Below are 16,348 nucleotides of genomic sequence, written 5' to 3' on the forward strand. Positions count from 1 at the left end.
CCCTCGCAAATTAGAAGCTTTCTGGTGAGCTGTAACAAAAATTCTGCTGCAATTCCCTGTTTTGCCACTGCCAGGTGTCCAAAGCCCTGTCCAAGCATGCCAAGAAGGCCTTCCCGAGGCTCCCCTGATGTTCTCTTGGAGTTTAGGTGCATAACCCTAAACCTGCAGAAAAACGCAGTAGGCTGTAATTCTCTGTTTTAGATCGTTTTTAGCGGAGCGAACACATCTACGCGTGTCCCAAGGGCTCCAGCACGCAATGGGACAGCTCCCCTATAAATTGGACGAGTTTTCACGTGAGAAAACTCTCCAAATTCTCAATCTTTCTGGATGGAATTGTGCGTACATGTGGGGGATTATCAATTAGCTAATCCGGTTCCTGTTCAAAAGGCTCTTGCCTTGGCAAACGTGCATAAAACCCTCAGAACTGTACACGATCATCTGAGTAGCCCAATTAGTGGGGCATAACCATATGTGCAAAGGGAAGAGAGAGATGCGTGAGAGCAGGGCATCGCGCTAAGGCAAGCTTTGCATTGAAGCTGTGAACCGGCACCCACTACTCACACTCTGTAGGTCACTTAATGTTCAAAAATCAGCCTCCACTCTCAAAATGGGAGACCCGAGCTCGGATGGGCTGAGTGTTGACGTGCAGGTTCACCTCCTACTGCCAAGTGTCAGTTTACCCCTTTGGTATAATTCCCTAGTTCCCACCAACTAAAGTTGTAAGTGACTTGCACAGTGCCCCAAATTCCATCTGGTGCACATAGGCTTCCATACTCATCAAAATGCAGTGCTAACTGGTCCAACCAATCCCAGCTGACCGACCTAGACTCTCGATGTGAGAAACGTGTTGGGCCACAGCCGTTTCATACTAGCCATGCAATGTTCACTTGCACCTTTTCAAGGGTTCCGAGGAAAACAAGTAAAAAGAAAAATAAATAAAAAATATGTAGTACATATTTAAAGAAGGCAACAGGGAAAATACACTTCCTGGTGACAGAAGCCGGTTGTGAAAGTGATTCCTGAAGCGTCCCAGGGGTCAAAAAAGGCAAAGAAAGGCAAGGACTCAGCTGAGACGTTTGAAGGACAAGCCAAGAAGAAGAAAAGGAAGCCTTTTGTGTGCAAGTCGCTCGTGGAGAAGAAGGCTTTGATGGTTGAGAACAAATGCTTTATATACAAGTAGCCTGGCCATTTTGCTGCAGATTGCCCCAAGAAGAGGAGGCCAGCTGACTCAGAGGACAAAGAGGATAGATCCTATATAGGAAGTGCTGGATGTCTTCGACAAGAAGATCACCCTTAGTATAGGGGCAAAACTCACATCCTTGATGTAAAGCTTAAAGGGGAGTCTGTCCCTATTGTATCTGCTTTGGCTATCAAATCTGTAATTAAGAATCATCTTTCTGCGTAGTTGATTGTTGCACGTGATGTTTCAAATAATTGTCAGTCCAATTTATCCTTGTTAGATAAAGAAAGGTCAACATTTTTCGGGCTGGTGCAATCTATTTCTTCACCCTTTATGTCCGTAGTGCTCCTAGTGCAGAAGAAGGATGGCTCTTGGCGCATGTGTTTTGACTACCTTGCGCTGAATAAGAATACCATCAAGAACAGGTTTCCTATTTCAAGGATTGATGACGATATTCTTGACCGACTAGAGAGTGCTGCAATTTTCAGCAGTATAGACCTTAAGAGTGGGAACCATTATGTTCGTATCAAGCCAGAGGATGTGCACAAGACTGCGTTTAGGATGACATTTGGTTTGTATGTGTTCTTAGTGATGTTGTTCTGTCTTACAAATGCTCCTGCTATGTTCAATAGGATGATGGATCGGATTTTCCGCCCACATCAAAAGTTTTTTGGCACATTCTTCGACGACATGATAGTCTACTCAAAGAATGAAGAGGAGCATATGCGTCACTTGACCATTGTGTTCGAAGAGCTACGCAGTCACAGGTTGCTTGTTAATCCTAAGAAAAGTGAGTTCTTCTTGGAAGAGACTCACTTTCTTGGCCACATAGTGTCAAAGGAATCAGGATGGTGTCTGAATCAATCTTGCCGAGGTTGAAGCAATTAGGACATGGCCAGATTTGAAGATTGCGCATGATCTTCGTAGCTTCTTGGGCTTATGCTCTTACTACAAAAGGTTTGTCGGGAACTTGGCCGAGATTGCTTCACCCCTATATGCTTTGCAAAAGAAAGAGGTCACGTTCAAGTGGACACAAAAAGAGACTTCAGCTTTTAATCTCTTAAAGGAAAAGATGATTTCGGATCCAGTAATTGTCTTACCAAACCTCAGGAAGTCATTTGTGGTCTAGTGTGATGCGTGCGGCAATAGTGTTGGGGTAGTGTGAATGCAAGATGGTCAGGTAGTAGCTTATGAGAGAAGAATCTTGCAAGGGCCAGAAAAGACTGCAAATCTTTGAGAAAGAGCTACTGGCCGTGATTCATGCGCTTTGTAGTTGGAAGCACTACCTGTTGATTTGTTGTCCAGACAGATCATTAGACCTTGCGATACTTCTTGACACGATCAAAGTTATCCGAAAAGCACATGCGATGGGAAAAGTTCTCTCTATGTTCCACTCTCAGATTTTGCATGTGGAAGGCAAGAAGAATGTTGTGGCTGATGCGTTATCCAGAAAGCCACAAACTTCAGCTGTGTCAATTCCTTATCATCATGAGCTTGATGACATGAAGGAACATATGCTATCGATGAAGATTTTGCAAGGATCCTTGAACAGTTGCAAGATGGGCAACGCCATGAGCACCACGTCCTCAAGGATGGTTTTATGATGATGCATGTCAGATTATGTCTCACTAGGCCATTGCGACATAAAGTTATGGTAGAAAGTCATGTCCCACCGTATGCCCTTGGGTATTGTGGTATAGATGCGACAGTAAAAGCGATCGAGACATTCTTTTATCGGCCGACTTTGAAGAGAGATGTGGATGCCTTGTGCGAGCATGCCTGATTTGCCAAAAGGTCAAATTTGACAGGCAAAAGGTACCAGGGTTGTTATAGCCACTGCTTATTCTTGATAAGCCATGCGAAGGCATTGCTATGGATTTTATCTTTGGTCTTTCAAGAACGTCGACAGGGAATGATGGTATATGGACCATTATATGCAGGTTCAAATAGCAGACCCATTTTATTCCTGTCAGGCTTAAGATAAAATCTGACCAGATGGCATGATTGTTTATGTACAATGTGTTCAAGTACCATGGTATGCCACAATCTATTGTCAATGATTGTGATCCTTGAATTACGAGCTTGTTTTGGAGAGGCTTGTTTGAAACATGGGCTTGTTGAAGTCACAAATGATCGGACATTGTGTGGCTAGTGTGAAACGAACGACGGGCAATAGTTTCACCCGCAATCGGGAAGGACAGGTCGCCATGAGATGGTCGAGCCAATCGGCACTGAAATCCGAGCAGTTAAGGGTTTTCAGGCTCAGTTCAAAGTCATTTAGGTCCCTCGCTACACGTTATAAGTCGGTGGGTACTAGGAAATTAACTCAAAAGAGGCAAATTGAGTAGGAGAGCAACCTCCAGGCCACACAGTCTCTAGAACCCTCATCCATGAGGGGACGCCTAAAACTGAGAGAGGAGGCTGATTTTAACACATTGTGAGCCTACAATATATGTATGTGTGTGAGTGGTGGGTACAAGTGATCACAGTTTTAATGGAAAGCTTGCCTTCTCCCATGTCTCATGTATAACGACGATTTGCTCTCGTGCATCTCTCTCCCCCCTTTGCGCATATGGTAATGCGCATCCCTCTAGTTGGGCTTCTCAATTGACCATGTACAGTTCTGGGAGTTTTATGAGCGTTAAGAGCCTTCTATACAGGAATCGGATTAGCTAGTTGCTAATCCCCCGCAGGTACCCACAGTTTCATTGCGAAGGATTGTGAAAACAGAGAGTTTTCTTGCGTGAAAGTCATCCGTTTTAAAGGGGAACTGTTCCATTGCATGCGGGAGCATCTAAGACACGCGTAGATGTGTTCCCTCTGCCCAAAAGGATCCAAAACAAAAAATTACAGCCTACTGTGTTTTTCTGTAGGTTTAGGGTTTTGCACCTTAACTATAGGGCATCTCTTGGGGAGCCTCGGGATGCTTAGAAAGGGCTTTGGGCACCTGACAGTGACAAAACAGGGAATTACAACACGCTGAAATTGACCTGCAGCTCACTTAAAAGCTTCCAAATCGCAAGGGAAAGTGTCCTTGATGTGTACGTTTGACCTACAGAGGTTTCTTGCGCCATTATGTTGGAGAAATTGGGTCATGGACAGGTTTTGACAGCTTGGTGAGAGCTAGGTGAAAGCGTTCGGATCGTCTATTTGGATAAGAATAAAGAAATACCGAAAGGGACGCTAGTCTTTGGGGCTTACAGGGTGTCGCTGTCTGCTTGGTAGCACTCTAGCTGCCAAGCCGTGCTTTGTTTGAAGTGTTAATTCCAGTCACAGGTTTATTCGTGAAGTTTCCCTTCGTGTTGTAAAGTCAAGTAAAGTTTATTAAGTAGAGATTCGGGTGAAAGCTAAAGTCTACCGCCCTACGGGCCAGTTTCAAGTGTTGTCACGTCACATCATGTTGATTGGCCTTCTGCAATGTGCAAGGTCCGCTCTTGATGAGGGGAGGCTGGTTGTTTTTTGGGTTACCTGCTACTCTTCCAAAACACAGATTAGAGATCATGACACGCGCAAGTGGTCTTGTGTCATGCGCAATCTCAAACAAGCAAAAATTTTACTGTGGGTCTTTAGGTTCATTTTCTTGAGTGATGATACCGAATGTTGCCAAAGAGCACCGATACCAAGATAGTGTGAAACGGAAGTGATTTATGGTGATAACTCATGATGAATGCTCAATGCGTACTCAAGGTTCTTTCTATTTCATGAAAGAGATGTGCAATAGACTAGAGAGAGGAGAGAGATTGAAACCGGCCCGTAGGGCGGTAGACGTTGGCTTTCACCCGAAATTCTTTACTTTAGACACACAGAGAGAACGTGCAAAGGAAACTTGTGACGGGAATTAACACTCTACACACACGGCTCGGAAGCTAGAATGCTCCGAGCAGACGTCGACACCGTGTAGGCCCCAAAATTGGCACCTCTTTCGGTATTTCTTTATTCTTTAACAGTGGGAATATAACCTGTGATTTTCTATGAGCTGTCCCACATAATCCGGGCTGAAATACACCTGTTCTGGTCCGATTTCGGCAGCATAACTGTACTAGGACGCTTCACAGTCAGTATCCCCATGCAATAGATGACTTTCCCTATGCATACGGACACTTTGCAAAACCTGGCTAGAATCTGCAGCACGCTGAATTCTCTGTTTTCTGCCCCGAAAATGTGCCAGATCACCTCTATAGCGGTCCTCTCGCATCCCCGAACCTCGTGGGGGTATTAGGGACCATTTAGGGCCGAAACCCTAAACCTGCAAAAATACACAGCAGGCTGTAATTCCCTGTTCTGGGCTCCGTTTCCCGTGCCGGTCGCATCTGTAAGTAGCAAGTCCTCGAGCTCCCGCACGTGTAGGGCTACTTGCCTTTTGAATCGAACGAGATTTCACCTGAAACCTCTCTGAATTCACCTGTACCTGCGGGGGATTAGCCACTAGCTAATCTAGTACCTGTGCAAGAGGCTCTTGCCTCGGCAATCGCGCTTGAATTCACACAACTGTACATCAGTCAAATGTAAAGCCCTCTTGTGGGGCATCACATAACTGCTCGTAGGGGGGAGAGAGAGCAGTGTGTAGCGTGCAGGGCATCACTCTTGGCACCACACTGTACATAGAGGGAAAGGAAGCACTCCATAGCTCTTAACTTGTGATAGGAAACTCAAAAATGAGCCTCTCAACTATAAATTCAGCGCCACTTCTTGATGCATGAGGCAAGTGCACAGAAATGTGCCACTTGGCGCATTTACAAGCATTTTCCCGTTTCGGGTTTGACGCCTAAAAATCTCCGAACTGGTTGCTCATTTGACTTCATGGCAGAGTTGTAAAATGTTCCCCTAGTCATACTGGAGGTAATGACGCGAACACATTTCACGGCCCAAAATAGCAGTTCCCTAAATTTTAGGAAATGATTCCGTTGGGCTCCCATTGGTCATCTGACCATCTATCCTCATTCGGACCGCATCCAAAAATGCAATGTGGCCCAACTGTCGGATACTTTCTGTTGGTAGTCCCACCTTGACTTTGTTCCTTTATTGAGTTCACTTCCTAGTATCCACCAACTTGCTAAGTGCGACAGGGGGACCTACATGATCTAGCTCTGAGCCTAGATATCCTCTTACTATACGAATTCCAGTGCCGACCACTTCCCATCTGCAGGTGAAACTACCGTTCACATTGGCCATACAATGTCCGACCGTTTGCTACTTCAAAAAGAGGGTCTCAAAAATAAAACAAAAATCATTGGAAAGAAACCAACAACTAAGGTTAGCAGTTGCCACGTCCTTGTGACATAGATATTGCAAGTGAAGGTTTGGTGAGTGTGAGAGAGAAAAAGAAGACTCACTAGAGAGGTATCTGCTCTAGATTGCACAATGCTGATACAACGGTCCTAGATGCTGAGATGCTGATGGGATCTTGCTACTGATGCTTGTTCTAAGAGGCTAAGGGCTGAAAATGCAAATCGCTAGTGGCTCTTGTGAGATTTGCAAATTTGACAAGGTTATGGGCTGATTTGCTATGGTCGATGTCGAGGATGGGCTGAAAACTGAAAACACTAGTGCTATGGCAGAGATTTGCTACTTCCGAAGAGGTTATGGCTGAAATCCAAGGCTTATGGAGATCTATGGCTGGCAAAACGCTGGCTGGTCTGGGTTGCTAGGCTGAGAAGTGATGTCGCTAGGCTGATCTGGTGTTGGTGTTTGCTGGTGATGGTGGAAAAACGCCATGGATGAGGGTACTAAAGGGCTGGCTGCCCATAGGGAACTGTGGGTATTGTACTGACTTATTTGATGATCCAATGCTTGGGCCTCGGGACTCCTTTATAGCTCGGCAAGTCTAGGTGGAGCAGTGCATAGCAGACCCCACGACTTCATAAACTGGCTAATGTCAACAATAAATTTAAGAACTCATTATAAGAGGTGCTTCACATGCAGGTAAATTACCTAGGCTGGGTGCTATAGACTAGAATGGGAACACTCCCTAGTGCCTACACCTAGCAGACAATGGTTGTGCTCATGTGCAATCGGAGGATATGCAACTACTCTAGAGTGCGTGGACATGCACATCTTGCGTACAAGCTAACAAGGGTGCCAGAACACTTCCTAGGCTGTAGAAGTAGAAGTTACAGCTTGTCCACATGCACAGAGGGTTAGATGTGCACGTGATAGGTAATCCCACAACATCACACGAACAGAACTGGTGAACAATCATCAACATTTATACTTTGAAACTCGAAGTAGTCGCGACAGGAAGTGGCGGAGTTCCACTCCCAGATGCATTGGCCCCAAAGTGTGGCTCCCCTTTCGGTACTTCTTTTTGTATTAGTCAATCACAGAGTACAACTGCCGGGGGGAGTCCACTTTGTGAACGTGCTACCAAACTGATTTGGAGAAGTGGCTACCAGGGCTCACTTATTAAGGCCCCTGGCCGAAAAGCAAAAGATACAAAAGCTGGCGCTTGCCCCAAAAGCTACTGCTATCAATAACTGACGCTATGCTTTTCTTAGCGTAAAAATCTGCCATGTCATTGTTGTCAGCAGTGCGTACGGACAGCCATGCCATCACTTGCGTTGTTTTTTTCTGCCTTCTCTTTTGCCGGCAGGTGATTGCCACATCATCACTTTGTGACTGATATGTCTCTCTCAGTTATCGCTTCCTTTTGAGATACCCACATAGAGTTCTTATGGATTGGATGCTGAACATTCTTCAGTCACATACAAGGGATTTCTTTTCCCTTGAATTACATGAGATTTGTTAGAACGAGCTGTACTATTTTCAGTGTGGATAGAGGATTCACCCTATACAGTCTTTGGATATGCTGTCCAGGTGGTCTTGGGAGTGCCCCGACCTTTTTGGCCTTTTCTGCGTGCATTACTTCTCCTTGGTCTTCCCCTTTTGCTTGTGCATCATGTATTATTTTGGGGTCTTTTCACCTTTGGTTGTATCTAGATGTTGGCTACTGCCAAAATTTATAACTGGCAAGCTACCTTTTATGTAATAATAAAAAGGATGCCATCTCTGCATGCGTGCGTGTGTTCCCTAGATCCCTATTTTGTAAGCGGCAATTTTCATATTATGTGATAAGAAGTACAATCCTCTTGTGCACGTGCGCAGGTGTATTCTATAGTGCCAGGTTTTGTAACTGGCAATTTACTTTTTCTGCAATAAAAAGTGTACCCTCCTGTGTGCGTGTGCGTGCGTGGGTGTGGGTGGTTTTTTGCGTCGGGCGAGAGGAGAACAAACTCACGGGCCAGGCCGGGTAATGGATAAACTAAAATTCAATTGTCTCTTTTTTGAGATCATCCCTGCTGAAGTCACAGGCAATGACTGAACGTGGAGCACTTATGTCTGACTACTAAAAATTCTTATTTGCTTTCGCTGTTAATGATTAAACTTTTTGTTTTGGTTCTTTTCGAGATTATCCCTACTGAGTAACTGAACTTTAAGACATATACTGTGGATCAATTTTTTCTGTACTGAAATGCTTATTTGTTTAACTCCCGCAGCGCATAATTTTTTTGACATTTTTATTATGTTTGTGGTATGAGCTCTGAAAGTTTAGGCAGTTGATTTTTCACTTTATCCATTAAACTGGTTGTCGGTGGTTTAATTTTAGAGCTTAGTTTATTATAAAATATAATCGAATATTTGATTCACTACAGATACAAGAACTGCTTGGCATTTCCTGCAAGCCACAAAACCTGAAGCAAGGAGGAATCAATCGCTTTCTTGCTCCCTTTCCAGACTGTGCATTCAATTTTACAGCTATCTTAGATGAGCTACACCCGGACTTTGTGAGACAAGTCTCTAGAGCCAGACCACAAAGAGCTACTGGTGCTGCTTTGGCAATTGCCGTTTCTTTGCTAAAGAGCTGTTTATCAAATACTGGTTCTCGCATTCTGCTCTTTGTTGGGGGTCCTGGCACAGTGGGACCAGGTAAGGTTGTCAACACCAATCTTGAGGAGAGCATGCGTACTCACAAAGATCTGACGAACAAAAGTGCCCGCCATTTTTATAGGGCCGAGAAATTTTATAAAGGGATGAAAGACTGTTTAATCTCTATTGGGGCTGTCTTGGACTTGTTCGCTTGTTCTTTGGATCAGGTTGGTGTCTATGAGATACGATCGGCGGTAGAAGTCTCCGGTGGACTTCTTGTTTTGGCAGAGACTTTTGGTTCTGATGAATTCAGAATATCCCTACAGCGCCTATTTGCTTCTGATTCTGAAGGCTGTTTAAAGATGTGTTTCAACGCCACAATAGAGATAATAGCCACTCAGAAGGTGAAGATCTGTGGGGCGCTTGGGCCATGCTCATCTACAAGCAAGAAAAGTAAGTCAGTAAGTGACAAACAAATTGGCATTGGAGGAACAAATACATGGAGATTGTGCACACTGACTGAAAAAACACATCTGGCTTTCCTTTTTGAGGTAACTAGCCAATTGGCAACGTCTTCCCAACCTGGAAATGCTTTCATCATTCAATTTATAACAAAATATCAAAAGTGTAACGGACAGATGCGAGTACGCGTCACCACAACGGCAAGAAGGTGGATTGATGGCTCTCAAGTTGGACAGCTTATTGGAGGGTTTGACCAGGAAGCAGCTGCCGCAATTGTCTCTAGACTTGTAATTTACAAGGCCATGAAGGAGGATATTGGAGAAGTTATAAGGTGGCTTGATAATTTGCTAATTGGGTTTGCGTCAAAGTTTGGGGATTACAACAAGGAGGACCCCGATTCTTTTCGGCTTTCCTCTAGCCTTTCCTTGTTTCCTCAATTGATGTTTTACCTGCGACGGTCGCAGTTTCTTCAAGTGAGTCGCAACACACCGGATGAAACTGCTTTTTTCTGGTTGATGTTAAATCGAGAAGGTGTGACTGGAAGTGTTGTTATGATCCAGCCAACACTTCTTTCCTACACTCTTGATGGGCCTCCAGTGCCAGTCTCGCTTGATATGAGTTCTATTAAATCTCATTCCATCCTACTTTTTGATTCATTTTTCCATATAGTGGTCCACACTGGGTTAACAATCGCTCAATGGAGAAAGCTTGGGTACCACGAGGACCCATGTCATGAAAACTTCAGGAAGCTGTTGGAAGCGCCTGTATTACATGCACAATCTCTACTAGCAGAAAGAAATCCTCTGCCAAAGTTTATTGAATGTGACCAACATACTAGTCAAGCAAGGTTCCTTTTGGCAAAGCTAAATCCATCTGTCACACACAAAAGTGAACATATTGGGGACTCGGATTTCCTTTTCACAGATGATGTAAGTCTAGAAGCTTTTATTGCTCATTTGCAAGAGCTTGCAGTAAAGGATGGTTTTCTATAGAATTTCTTTTTGCTTTTATTCATTTACTGCTCGTGGGGATGGGCCTGCATTTTAAAGGATAATGCTGAAATGTATAGGCACTTTTTTTTTCGACTGCTGCTATCAGTTCTATGCTTCCCACTGATTGAAAATCAGGTTCTGTGCACACACTCACAGACAGACAGAGAGAGAGAGAGAGAGAGAGAGAGAGAGAGAGAGAGAGAGAGAGAGAGATATGAACGTCTTCTGAAGGCCAAAATGACCTATGAGACCAAAAAGTTACAATGCAATGAACCTGATACAATGTTTGAGTACCAAAAATAAAAAGTAAAGGCACTGAAATGCAACTGTGGGATCTGAATGGGAGGGTGGGGGGGGGGGGGGGTGAAAGTAGTGGCTGAGGGCTAATATAACACATTGTGGGTATGCGTGTGATAAAAGATGAGCAGGGTGTACAATCCTCAAAAGAGTTAAATCACAAAGTGGGTATGTGTGTGGGACAAGATAAGCAAGGTCTACAATCCTTAAAAGAGCTAAATCACGAGAGATCCATCATCGGTTGTTGGCGGATCTTATCAATCTCCTCCATGTTCAGAAGTCTGATCGGGTGGTGTGCGTGTTGGGCCAAAGTGGCCCGAATCCTATGATGCAGCCTTCAATGATGCTATGTAGTCCTCTGCAATGGTGGGCGTTTGGATCTCCCTAGCTTAGTCGCTTGATCGATCAACGTGCCTCTAGTATAAGGAGAATGTGAGCTTTGTTGTGATAGCTACTCCTCCGGTTGCCCAGTGCCCACTCAAAAGTAGTATGTGATCTGTCTCTGAGATTGGCTAGCCTCTCCTCTCATTAGGTTCTTGTTGTGTTTGCGTAGCTCGAGCAAAAACAGTCCGAGACATCTCTGGTCCTCGTACCCCATGACCCTAGAGAGTGGTCCAAAGCTCTCTCTAAACAGGCAGTGAAAGCGGCCTCATATCTCATAGTAAACTGGGTAGTGACGTGTAGTGCAACTTTGTCTCCGGCTCCATGTGACATAGGGGACATGTCCAGGCCTTTGTTGGTACTCCGTTGTATATAAGAGTTTTGACCCGAGGCTGGCGTGAAGATGTGCGTATCTGGCCAATAGCGCATCGTATCCCATGAGGTAAGTGGGTCGAAGAACAAAGACTCTATCAAGTACTTTGATAGCCATTGATCTAGAGCCTCCAAACTCATGCCCTACCACAATAAATTTTTGTACAACCGCGATGGTGGAGAGGGCTGACCACGCATTGGCCAAACTTTATAGAGCAAAGGTGGAGGCAGTGTTGAGCTTGTATGCACTAGATAGGCCGGGTAGACAAGCCTTCTTTACAATTGACAACATGTGTACTATGCATTGCCACATTGATCAGGCAAACAAAAGACTTTTTAAGAGGGGGGTTGTTTTCTTGAAATCAATGCAACGAAATCGGGTGGTAGCTCCTGAATTCTATCTTGAACTTTTGGCTTACTGGTTGGTTGAGGTTCTTTACTAATATTCTCCAAGGCATCATGGATGTTTTCCACAAAAGCATCTTCAACCTCAATTACCTTCAGTAGCTCATGCATGGGGTTTGTATGCATGGCTCTTGCATGCAAATACATGTCCATAAGGAAGTATATACAAAAATAATGGAACATTTCTCCAATAATCGTATAGATTTTTTGCAAGGCAACAAGAAAAATGGTAGCTTGCAATCCCTAGCTCATATGTGGGTTCACAAGTTGTGCTATATGGATTCAAAACGAGTGTGTCATCAATAAGCTATGTCATCGAGCTTTATGCCCCTATCAAGAAGAAAATTCAATGGCTTTATGGAATAGTACTTGCCTAGATTCTACACACATTCTCTTGCAATCTCTTTCTCAATCAAGTCGGAAAGGGAAACATATTTTGAGGTGCCATGCTACTACAGGCTATGCCGTGATAATGTAGCCTTAATTTAGCAAGAAAATATACAAGTCTAGGCCTTAGTGAAATCTTATGCTTGTCCACCTTGTGAAGGCGCATGATTGACGCAACATGGTGTGGAGTATGTTGATACCATCTTTTCACCAAAACCCCATCAAGATCAAATATTACTAAGCGCGCTTTGCAACAAGAGGAAATGATGTGGTGGTATCACCTAGCATACAATAGATAATGTACTCAAACTAGGTTCAAAACAATTTAAGAAAACAATAATTGATGGACTTTACTGAACAAACAAAAAAAATGTATAGGGGTCACGTCTCTTTTGGGTTGGAAGACAAACATTTCTTCTACAATGTAGGGACTAAGCTTGAAAATCTCAGATTATCATTGTAGAGACACCCTCCTCATGCTCCTCGACAATGACCTTAGAGGATGACCAACCCTCCTTGTGCTCCTCTGCAATTACTTTGAGGAAGCACCACTCGTAATATAATGTTTGGTGGATGCCGCATTATCCTCGCATGCAATCAAATCCAATAGCTATAGCATGGTGAGGTTAGTTACTTGCTCCTCATCTTCATCACCCATAGTTACACTGTAAGAGCATATTAGGACATACCTCTGGTTGGACGTGCTTGTTTCCTTTTTACCACATTGTGCATTCCTCTTCTTTGAAACGGCACTCCCTTGCAAACTATGCACGCCCTCTTATGATGCCAATGTCAGTTGGCGGAAGTCCTTTGTTAACACTTAGTCTAATCAAACCACCAATCCATGGCCTTTTCGTTTCTAAATTGCATCCACCATAGTTTCCTTCTCATGATTCTAGCATAATCATAACCTTATCCATCATGATCATAGCAAATTAACCGAAACTCCTTGTATGCACGAGGTTGCTTCATGTGCCTTTTTTAGCCCATACACACATGAATTTATTGAGTCGGGGTAGTCGATAACTAATTACAAGGCTAACACAACCTCCCTTACAATTTTTCTTGGCAAGCTAGCACTGCCAAAGTCGGATAGGACGAGGCAGCAGCCTTTGCTACTTCACTTGTAAAGGTGGCACAACTAAAAATCGGCCCTACGTATGGGTGATTTCCCCTATGATGATGCTATGGAAATACTCACACAGCTTCAGCTTCACCTTCACTGGTTGACTGGTTGCCTATTTAACCAAGGTGAGGGTTTTCTACACTCTCACTTGCCTTGTTTTACTGTTTTATTTTCATTAAAATCTATTGAAAGTAAGAGAGGGTGATGGTAGCTTCTCTAAAGCTTTAACTCTTGCGGCATGGTGATGGTGGTGATGTCCGCTGCCTCACAGGTTCTGTTTTGTATCTCTTACTTGGTTGATGACTATACCAACTATCGCAATTTATTGTTATAAATTAAAATGGAGTTATAAATTTGGTGATTGCCATGTTAGACTACTGTGTTAAGAGGAATCTTGGGACTATTGCTTTGTTTGATGGTGGTATCTTTTGCCTGGTGAAAAAGTTTTTAGAATACCTAATTTTAAACGTTTATTGTAAATCATTTTTGCTAGTCTTTTTGGGCCTTGCCAGCTGCCACATGTATTCAAATGGAATCTACAGCTGTATTTAAATACAATACAATTGCTAAAATCTTGGGTGCTAGAAACGATTGAAAGTTATTTTTTTCAGAATATCTAAGTATCTTGATTAATGCTTTATTTGGTGGTGGTATCCTCTACGTGGCAAAGAATTTATGGAACACCTACCATAATGGAATGAACTATTGTGTTTGATTTCTTACCATCAATTTGGGTTGGTGTAATCTATCTACAATATATGATAGTTGTCTATCAAAAAGTTATTAGTTCTTCCACACTTTCAAATCTAGTAGAAACAATGACCTAGTGTGGTTTTTTCGGGCTTGAACTAATGCTTGAATTGTGTATACGTGCATTACGTGAGCAATATATAGGACTTGAACTAACTACTAGTTAAAAACCATTGTATATGATCGCTCATTAATCACAATGATGTATTCTAATTAGTTCGACTTTGGACCTGAGTTTCACATGTTGATGATCCTAGTTGATTTTGACCTTGGTTACTGTCAAGCTCACCTGGTTGTGATAGCTAAACTCTCTTTTCTGATGATATGTTGTACTCGCTTTGGATTGCTGTTGTTTTTTCACTGAGCTTTGTTTTGATTACAACATGGTGTGTCTATGTTTTGGCTTCCTTGCTTGTATTTTTGGTTTAGACCTAACATAGTTAATCTACTACTATTGATGACTCTTAATGAATTGCATTTGAACCTACATATGATTACTGAACTGAATCTCCCCAGATGATATGATCATGATACTTAACTAGTTTGTGAGTGCCCACTGGTGGGCTTAGACTTACATTTGCAAACCCCTACTTGCTTTATTTATGGCTCTTGAAAGTAGGCATGATATGGTCACTATTGAAATTTGATCTTTACTCTAGGTTGAAAACGTGGTAATTTTTTATGGCTGTGGTCTTGACTTGTGAGTTTGATTATGGTGATTGCTGGTCTTTTGACTAATAAGATTGATTCTTGGCCTTCCCTCTTTGCTTGCTGAGATCATGGTAATAAAAAAAAGAAGGTTGCCTACTTAACTATTAGGTCGTTTTTTCCTTCAAAATATTGAGCATTGCTTAAAAACTTTACCCTAAATTGTATTTCAAAACCTGATGCTAACCATTTCACTATATACTTGGGCTCAACATGTTGGTGGGCTTAATATGTGGGATAGAATGAACAAAATTTGATAAATGGGCTTAAAGTAATAGCTTAACTTGGGTACTTGGGCACTCCCTTGCAAACTATGCCCTCTTATGATGCCAATGTCAGTCGGCGGAAGTCCTTTGTTAACACGTATTCTAAGACAACCACCAATCCATGGTCTTTTTGTTTCTAAATTGCATCCACCATAGTTTCCTTCTCATCATTCTAGCATAATCATAACCTTATCCATCATGATCATCGAAAATTAACCTAAACTCCTTGGATGTCGCTTCTTGTGCCTTTTTTAGCCCATACACACATGAATTTATTGAGTCGGGGTGGTCGATAACTAACTACAAGGCTAACACAACCTTATCAATTGATGCCTTGGCCTCTCTTACAATTTTTCTTGGCAAGCTAGCGCTGCCAAAGTCGCATAGGACGAGGCAACAGCCTTTGCTACTTCACTTGTAAAGGTGGCACAACTAGAAATCGGCCTGCTCGTGCATTTCAAAACAATAACAAAGCTTGACAAGCCACTATTGCTTTTTGGTGCGGGACAGCGAAAGAATCTTTTATCAATACACAATTGCAACAACCATTCAAAAAGCGGCAACTTTGGCACAATGTACACACAACACAAGCATCATCAATTGGCAGCACGCTGCCATTGTTTACTTCAAAAAAAAAAATCTTTAGGGTCATGCACATAGACATACTTGTGCATTCAAGGGTACATTCAGTCATGTGACAACAAAAGGCTTTTATATTTTTGTTTGAAAAGGTGACTCCTCTTGTATCTAGTGCCTTGCTCAACAAGCAAGCAAGCTAGCTTGTGCGTGTGGATATGGATGTGGATGTGGATGTGGATGCAAGTGCTATATATAAGTGTCACATTAGCTATGGAAGCAACATGAAGAAGGTACAAAGCTACATAAAAAATAAAATAATAAATAATAAATAATAAAGAATAAATAATAAATAATAAATACTAAATACTAAATACTAAATAATAAATAATAAATATTTTTTTTGGCACGCGGTGCACAAATAAATTTCAATCCTTTTACCCGCTTGCGGTTATTTGCTTGGGCTCATACAAATCATGTAAGTCTTTATCCCATTTAAGTGTAAGTCTCTATCCCATTTAAGGGTTTAGACACTGCTTGTGTCTTTGATATGTGGTAAGACCTCCCAATGCATGCTCACAAA

At 42.7% G+C, this 16,348-nt stretch overlaps 1 protein-coding gene across 2 annotated transcripts in view; it reads left to right on the forward strand.

Moving 5' to 3' along the window:
- LOC147461909 (Sec23/Sec24 protein transport family protein) overlaps positions 1 to 10,515 on the forward strand; it is a 62,320-nt gene extending 51,805 nt beyond the window's left edge. For both annotated transcript variants that reach the window (XM_086509380.1, XM_086509381.1), the window contains one exon: positions 8,830 to 10,515. In XM_086509380.1, coding sequence (XP_086365506.1) covers positions 8,830 to 10,497 — 1,668 coding nt within the window. In that variant the 3' untranslated portion in view covers positions 10,498 to 10,515. The remainder of the gene's footprint in view (positions 1 to 8,829) is intronic.
- Positions 10,516 to 16,348: the final 5,833 nt, after the last annotated feature.

This window comes from Adiantum capillus-veneris, chromosome 3 (assembly GCF_014529385.1).
Source record: "Adiantum capillus-veneris isolate H3 chromosome 3, ASM1452938v2, whole genome shotgun sequence".
Classification (NCBI taxonomy): Eukaryota; Viridiplantae; Streptophyta; class Polypodiopsida; order Polypodiales; family Pteridaceae; genus Adiantum; species Adiantum capillus-veneris.